The sequence below is a fragment of the Drosophila persimilis genome, unplaced genomic scaffold (assembly GCF_003286085.1).
Source record: "Drosophila persimilis strain 14011-0111.01,24,50 unplaced genomic scaffold, DperRS2 tig00000000-arrow-pilon, whole genome shotgun sequence".
Taxonomy (NCBI): domain Eukaryota; kingdom Metazoa; phylum Arthropoda; class Insecta; order Diptera; family Drosophilidae; genus Drosophila; species Drosophila persimilis.
Window position 1 is genome coordinate 16,051,645 of NW_020825288.1, and position 7,933 is coordinate 16,059,577.

The window sequence follows — 7,933 nt, forward strand, 5'->3', positions numbered from 1 at the left end:
TCGTGTTGCATGCCCCATGTCTCCTGCTCTGTGTGCCGTGTTTGGGGCTTACAGCTTGAACCTGACACAGAAAATTGTATTTTAATGATGGGGCATAGCGTCACTGGCAACGACAGGGACAGGGACAGGGACAGGGACAACGAGTCCGACAACGACAACCGGCCCCATTCAAGACGTTAATAAAGCGATGCAACGCAGCAAATTCCATTGGTGCCTCCTGCTACCAAAGGGGTCCCGGAGCGGGGCTTCTGGGGGCTGGGTAGCAAATGAAGTTGTTTCTCGTGCTGCCTGCAGTGCCTGGCTGAAATCCAGCTCGGGTTGGCTGACATTTTTTGGTGCGCTGCCATTTCATGCCTGCTGCAGGTGCAACGCCAGAAGCCGGAGCTAAGGGAGCACCAGCTAAAGTCAAGCGGGCTGCCCCGGCCAAGTCTCCTAAGGCATGCATACTCCATTCCAATTGCATTGCCGGGGGGTCACGCCTATTTCCATATCTGAAAAGTGTCCTTTCCACTGGCTTTGCATTTAATCATACGAGCATGTGTGTAACCAGCACCGCCCTCTGTCTGAATTGGGAAGTAAGTAAAGTAAACTTGTTTATGCATTGCTGCAGTTATAATTATTGTTAATGGCCATTTGTGTGGTGGCAGCGTCTTGCAGGAATATTTGGGTAGGACTTTGGTAGTACACTTTTTAGTGAGAGTACTGTTTTCAGCTTAAAGCCTAGTAAGAGGTAATTTTAAATCGAAATATTACACAGTATAAAACGCTTTAACTTGTTTACCAATTAAGCTTGTTCGTTTTATTTCCATACAATAAATTTCCCGAGAAATTCAATCATAATTACTGAGGTTCCAATTATAGCTGATATTTTATAAATATTTTCAGTTGAACCCCAGGAAGAGGACAAGGAGGACGAGGACGAGGAGAACGATGACGACGATGATGCGGAGAACGAAGAGTTCGAGGAGCAGAGTAAGCTTTCGTCGCCGAAACAAATCTGTGATAAATATGAAAATAATTTACGGAAATTTAGGCTAATAAATGGCATTTGCCCGTTCTCTCTTCCCCCCACCCAGATAAAGGACTCACCGAGAAAACGTTCAAATTTGATGATTTTGCCCGAAGGTAAATGGGCCCTGGAATGGGCTGGAAAGTTTTCGAATCAAGGCCAACCGCTTGGACATTTTGTGTGTTTAGAGAGGATGGAATGGAGTGGGATGGGATGGCGCTTACACTTTATGCCTGTTATTTGAAAAGTTCCCATGGTCGGTCCATCGGTTGGTCGGCGGTTTGCAGTGATGGTCGTGTTGAAAATTGTAATTGTGTTTTTAATTGAAAGGCAGACCACTGGCGGGCCACGGCGGCAGAGTCACTGCTACAGCTCGTGGCTACTAATTAAGGATTAGTGTCAGAAATTACTTGTACCAAAAGTTTTATGGCCGCGAACTCGAACGCGAACGGCGAAGGGCGAATGGGAACCAGATGCCGCAGGCAGCTTAGATCCCAGAAGTGCCAGCAACAGTCCCAGATCCAGCTTCAGCTACAACCATTATAATAAAATGACGTCAAGTTGGTTTTGCTTGCTTTATTTTAATTGTTCTGCCATTCGCATTGTTGCTGTTGCTGTTGCTGTGGCCGTTGCTGCTGTTGTTTCAAATGTTTCTAAAACTTTTCGCAGGCTGTGGAGTTTCTGCGGTGGGTGCGGGCCTCTTTTGGGGGTGGCAAACCTGGCCAACCAGCAGGATAAACTCTTAAATCATAATTAGTTAAATTTAGCATAATTTAATTGGAGTTTTCAGTCCCCACCGCCCCCACGCCATCCCTGACATCTCAAATCTCACTCTTGGTTGCCTGAACATTCGCCTGTGATTATTTTTATATTTCCTCCTTCCAGATTGCTGCACCCGAAGATTGTTCGCGCCTGTACCCTAGTGCTAACAGACTGGGCACAGATTCCCACGCGGGCCCTGAAGGCGGCCGTTACCGTTCTGCACCGCATCGCCTACGGCTGCTCCTGCCCCGGAATGCTCTTCCAGGTGAGCCGGAGCATTGCACCTAATTGCAGTTAGGGTCCTAAGGTCCAGCGACTCGTTGGCCTCTCAATGCTTCTGGGGTCGTTGCCTACTGCCTCTGCCTCTTGGCTTTGGCCCTGCTTTTAATTCTTTTGGCCAGAGACCTGCACATAAATCAAAGTCAAATGCAAAAACAAATGCCGCGGCTTAGCTGCTCAGTAGACATTCTGCGGCTCATTTTTTTCCCTAGACATGCACTGAGAAAAAAGTCCGATAAAACTAAGTAACCAAATTGAAGTAAATTATTTAAAGCCAAAAGGGAATCGGTGATAGCCAAAGCAGTTGATGATGCTACTTCTGGAGAGTGGAATGTTTACATAGTGGAATTGACATAAAAGTTAATATCTTTTATCAGGGTTAAATTGAATATCAGCTTGAAAATTTACTTGACCTTTTACCAGCCTTTTCCTTCCATCACTTCCGGGGTAGAGATGAATATTTTTGAGCAAAAATGGTAGACTATTTTCCCGAGTGTACTGTACTTTCTTTTACTGTCGCTGCTTTCATTTCATTTTTATGGTAATTTGTACAAATTAAGCGAACCTTTTTTCTATTTGTGCCATGCCACAAACGATATTTGCTGCGAGTTCTTTACGAGTAAACGTATATATATTTTTTTAAACGAGTCACCCGCGTCGAATGCTCGTTGGTCCCTTTCAGACCCTCTGTTGTCAGCCGGAATTTGAACTTTTTAAGCCTTTCACGCGCTGCCTTGAGCCGCAGCATCGGTTGGTGGGGTTGCCGCTCGGTGCTTTCGGTGGAGCGACTCAAATATTCAAATGTCTGTGTTTGAGTTTGTACAAGTGTATGCCCGCGGAATGGGGCATATCAAATAAGCTGTGAGCTATGACATTTCAGCTGTTGGTGAGCCTGCTCTAATGAGCAATAATGTTTGAAATTTGGCTAGTCCTAGTCCTCTGAAAATTTCCACTTAGTTGAGCCACATGCAAAGTACTTCTGGTTTTCCTTGTGTAGGGTATTTGCAGTGTTGCCTTGTGGAAATGGCTTTCAGTCTTTGTTAGATTTCTTTTCAACTGCTTATGCTGCTTTTCACGGCTGGCAATTAAACTTTTCTTTTTGGCCAGAGTTCATAAATCACATTCAGCAGCAGGCAGCAGCAGGCAACGTGGCCTTCTCTAACCATTCCGCGACTTTATCATCGGCTTTAAGCGATGCTTAAAGTGTTTGGCTCTGGGCAACTCTGTTGAGTCCTCCGCTTATGCAATCCCAGTAGAGGGGCTGCAGAATGGCTAATCACCAAAGCAGCCGAAAACGGCATCTGAAAGAGGAGAGGAGACAAAGCCGATACTCATTCGCCCTGTGTTTCGCAATCTCCGCACAGCCGTCCAGCCAGCTCTACATATCAGCGTCATCTAAGCCGGCTCACTGTCTGGTGTGTACAAGCGACGAAGACTACGACAATGATGACGAGAGCGGCTGGAGCTATCCATTTCAATGTGGCCATCAGAGGAAGCTGACTCCTGGCTGTCGGATGCCGCCTGCCGCCTGCCGGCTGCCTGCCTGCCCACAAACAAAACAAAAGTAGCATCATATGCAAAGTCAAAACCACTAATGGGTCTGCGCAATCATAGGATAAATTAAATTCCAAATACGGTCGACAGTCGACGAGCTGCAAGAGCAGGGAGACAACAACGATACAGAGGGTTGAGTGGAGCTTTGGGCGGGGGGTTGGAGTTTTTGGGGTTAGTTTCGGCGAAGGTGGGGCATTTATAAAGTTTTTGCCAACTGCAAATGATATCTTGCTCAGACAGAGTCAGAGGCAAACCGCAGGCGGCAACCACAGAAGGGCAATGGCTGCCCCCAACCACTCGACTCCGGTCTGGAAGCTGCTGTTGTGGCTGTCTTTCCAGAAACTTTTCATTTGAATATCAAGAACCCACTCTCTTTCTCTGTCTCTGTCTCTACCCACAGGCCAAGCTGTTTCGCATCTTTCAACAAGTCCTCAGCGTGGAACGTGACGTCCATCAGGAGGAGCTGCGTCGCCTGGGCATCTACGTAGTACGCAAATTTGTCGAGGTGGCACCAACTAATCCCAAAATCTATGCAGAGTTATTATTTTACAAAGGCATCAGGGAGGCAAATGAGCTGGAGACTGGCTATTGTGATGCCTACGAATCGTAAGTATGGCCAGTCATGCGGTCGACTCTAGATCCCTCCGCCCTTGGCTTTTACTTGCCCATTGTCTCGTCGGGGTTAAAAGGGCCCATCATCACAATGGGCGCATGATTGACTGAGCCTGGGCTTCATCGTCTGTCGTTTAGTTGGCAGATGATAAATGATGACCACCAGCCAGAGAGCAACTTTTCCCATCTCATTGTATTTGCATATACCCTCTAGTCAAAGGGTGCAAGGCCATCCCCCCCATGCCGACCTACTGCTACTGCTACTGCTTCTGAGGTCCGGCAGAGCAAGTCAAATTCATGGATAAAACGTGCACTATAATATATTTCCTCATGCAAGAATAGTGAGAGATATATATCTATCCTAGGGATGGACAACAACGATGGATACACTCGCAAAAATAATTATCGTATTGATTTGAACAAGATTTGTATCGAAGACTTACATTATTATGAGCAATAGACCAGCAATGGTCAGTAATCCATGACTGAATCTTCAGGATCTTCTTATTAACATTCCCTTTTTCATGATCCCCAAATTGACAAAATGTGATAAAGAGTTTAACACCAGATCTATTGAATATTTGTTAATGGCTGAACCGATGTTTAATGCAATATTGGTTCGCTGTTCTTCCCTTCTAACTTGTGGTTTCGCATATTTTATAGGGGAACCAAAGGCACCTGGAGTGAGGAGCAGGAGACCGAGCTGCGCTTCCTGTTCGAGGAGAATCAACGGAATCCCGAAACGGATAAGGGTAACTATGGCAAAATTCACTCATAGTTGGGGCTTTGCCTCCTCGCCCTGAGTGTGAATTAAGACTCGATTTACAGTAAATGAATAGAAGCAATCAGAGCTGGGGCACTCGAGTCCCAACCAGAACAGTCGCAGGGAACAGCAGAATAGCAGGGAATGGCAAACAACAGAAAGCATTGCAACCCAATTGTGTCTGCTCTTTCAGATGTGATTGATTGGATTCTGGACAATTTGGCCGACAAGACACGCACTCGACGTGGTGTCCTCAAGAAGATGAAGGAGATGGGTCTGCTGTTCAAGGCGCCCACCAAACGCTCGACAAAGTCGGCCCAGAGTGGAAAAAACCTTTGGCAGCCGGAAGAGGACGAGATGCTAAGAAGCTTATACGATCAATATCGCACCGAGCCGGGTAAATGGACAGCAATTTATACCGAACAGGCAGAGCTGAATGCGTTGCCCTTTGTGATTTCTTTCGCAGATTGCCTGGAGCGCCTTGTCCGAGAGTTTGGAGAGCAGCGCAGCAAGCAGCAGATCATCAAGAGAATGCTTCAGATTCACTTGATAGCGGACAAGTCGGAGATACTGCCCGCCAAGTCCAGCAAAGGGCGCGGCAAGGGCAAGTCGAAGAGGCAGCAGGAGGCGAACAGCGACAGTGGCAGTGGCAGTGGCAGCGAAGCAGATGAATACATGGAGGAGCCCATGTTTGAAGATGCCGGAACCAGGAAGCCACAAAATAAGTCCAGGTCACGTCAGGTGGTGCGCACTCCCCTTGATGTGGGCACGGTGCAAGCCCTAATCGCTCAGGTCGATACGGAAAAGTATCAGCCAGCCTTTGAGTGGCTCACAGAATGCCTGAACGACGCTAGCGACGATACCGACGAGCCAGCCGAGGATGATGATGGTGTGCCATTGCTACCTTTGCAGCAGAGTCAGAAAGACGCCATGGAGGATGGTAATTTTCAGAAAGTCCTGGTGGCACTCGGCATGCAACCGCCAATTGCGGGCATGGAGAACTACTGGCGTGTTCCGACCTATCTTAATGCGGCTGACTTGAAGCTACGTGCTAAAATCGTGTCCGGCGAAGAGGTGGAAATTGAGCCAGAGAATATCCGGGAGGAGGATGTCGATGAGGAAGATGACGAGGAGGACTATCTGGACAAGCGCAGCAGACAGCGACAACAGGCCCAAGCGGAGAACATAACAGCTCAGCAGCAGAGCAGGCTGGACAGCCTAATGTTTAGCAAAAGCGATGACGATGACCAGGCCGAGCAACGAGCTGCGCTGAAGAGAAAGGGCAACGGGAAGCAGGCCAAGCGGCAGCGCAAGGGGAAGGCCAAAGCTATGGAGACAAAGGAGTCCGACGATGAGGAAGAAGTCAATGCAATTGCCCGCAAATTGGCACGCAAGAAACGGCAGCCTGATGTGTCCAGCGAAGAGGAGGATGATGATGAGCCAAAGCCAGAGCCAAAGCCAAAGCTAAAGCCAAGAGAGGAGAAGGAGAAAGAAACGGAGCAACCGAGCAGAGCCAGCACGGATGATTTATTTGAACAATTGAAAGCCAAGCGAGCCACTAAAATCAAACTGGGCGATATGGTTCTAAATGAGTCAACAAAGGCCGTAGGGGACGAGGACGGGGACGGGGACGATGATGCATTTAACTTTAACTCGGAGGACTATCGTGCTCGGTTGCTCGAGCTGGAGGACGAGGACGAGGAGGATGAAGCGGAGGAGAAAAACAAAGAGAACAACACCACCAAGTCCTCATCGCTGTCCTTGCAGCGTGCACGTCGCGTTAATGTAATTGACTCGGATAGCGACAACGATGATGCTGGTGGCGCCTCGCCTGCTGACAAGACAAACAAACGCCCACGCAGCGACGATGGACAAGAGTCAGACGAGGCGGCGGAGGAAGGCGACGATGATGCCAACTTTCTGGCTCGCAAAAAGCCAGCAAAAGTCGATACCGGCAGCGGGGAGCCCGCCAAACGGCGACGTGTGGCCATCATCGATGACGACGACGATGAGTTTTAATGCACTTCGATTTTGATTTTTGATTTCATAGCCAGCAAGAATTAACCTCGAATAAATGTAACCATTCAATTTGGAATTGCATATCATCCCCGGCATGTCTGTTTTATTGTTCCAGGACGAGTACTGTGCACAGTCTGGGCTCCTTCAGTTACTGGCTACAGAGGGAGAAGCCTAGGGGCAAAAGCAACATGGGTAACAAAAGTCAGCCAACGCCATAGTGGCTGTCTGGCAGCAAACATAGCCTATAACCCCACTCTCCAACTCTTCCACTCTCCCACTCCCACTGGCACCTCCCAATCCGTTTCTATTACCTCTGCCATTCCTTTGTTGACTTGATGGCATTTTGTGCTGGTCCATTGTCGAGTAAACCCTGCTCTGAGACCGAGAGCTACTCTGACGAGCGCCTTTTGTGTGCGCCTGCTAATTTGGTGGCTCCGTAGGTTGATTCTGATGAGGTAGGAAAGGGTTTAGCTCAGTTCGTGAAATGCATTTTGTTAATTTCTGTCCAGGCCAAGTCGGGTCGACCCGGAGTTGGAGTGTGGAGCCGTAGAAGAACTGCTCGTACGACACTGGATGCAAATGTCCGGACCTTGTTCATTGGCATTTGCAATTGCAACTGTGGCACACACGCACACATAGAGAAGCGACATAGTCGGAAGAATGATCGCACTTAAATGCATTGTAGCAGCTTCTGGGGAGAGAGTTAAGTGGAAAACTCGTACAAGTGGCCATGTCCCTGAGACGGAGGTGTTCTTGTATTTTTATTGCGTTGCATCCATAATACGAACACTTTTTTGCACAGTTTTTATAAACTGTCACGTTTACTGGAAATTATCCGGCCGCAAAATGCTGGCTGTATTGGAGAGATGGAAGAGAATGGTGTCTGATTGGGAAGCCAGCTTAAAGCCAATTTAATTCAATAATCAAAGCCAGCT

General features: G+C 48.0%; 1 protein-coding gene across 1 annotated transcript in view; it reads left to right on the forward strand.

Annotated features, from left to right (window-relative positions):
• The window catches only part of LOC6587622 (protein timeless homolog), a 67,950-nt gene extending 60,866 nt beyond the window's left edge, over window positions 1-7,084 (forward strand). Inside the window, exons 12-18 of the mRNA XM_026989943.1 lie at window positions 886-972; window positions 1,077-1,125; window positions 1,895-2,036; window positions 4,005-4,210; window positions 4,880-4,968; window positions 5,173-5,376; window positions 5,446-7,084. Of these exons, the coding sequence (XP_026845744.1) occupies window positions 886-972; window positions 1,077-1,125; window positions 1,895-2,036; window positions 4,005-4,210; window positions 4,880-4,968; window positions 5,173-5,376; window positions 5,446-6,998 (2,330 nt within the window). The 3' untranslated portion in view covers window positions 6,999-7,084. The remainder of the gene's footprint in view (window positions 1-885; window positions 973-1,076; window positions 1,126-1,894; window positions 2,037-4,004; window positions 4,211-4,879; window positions 4,969-5,172; window positions 5,377-5,445) is intronic.
• The last annotated feature ends 849 nt before the right edge of the window (window positions 7,085-7,933 follow it).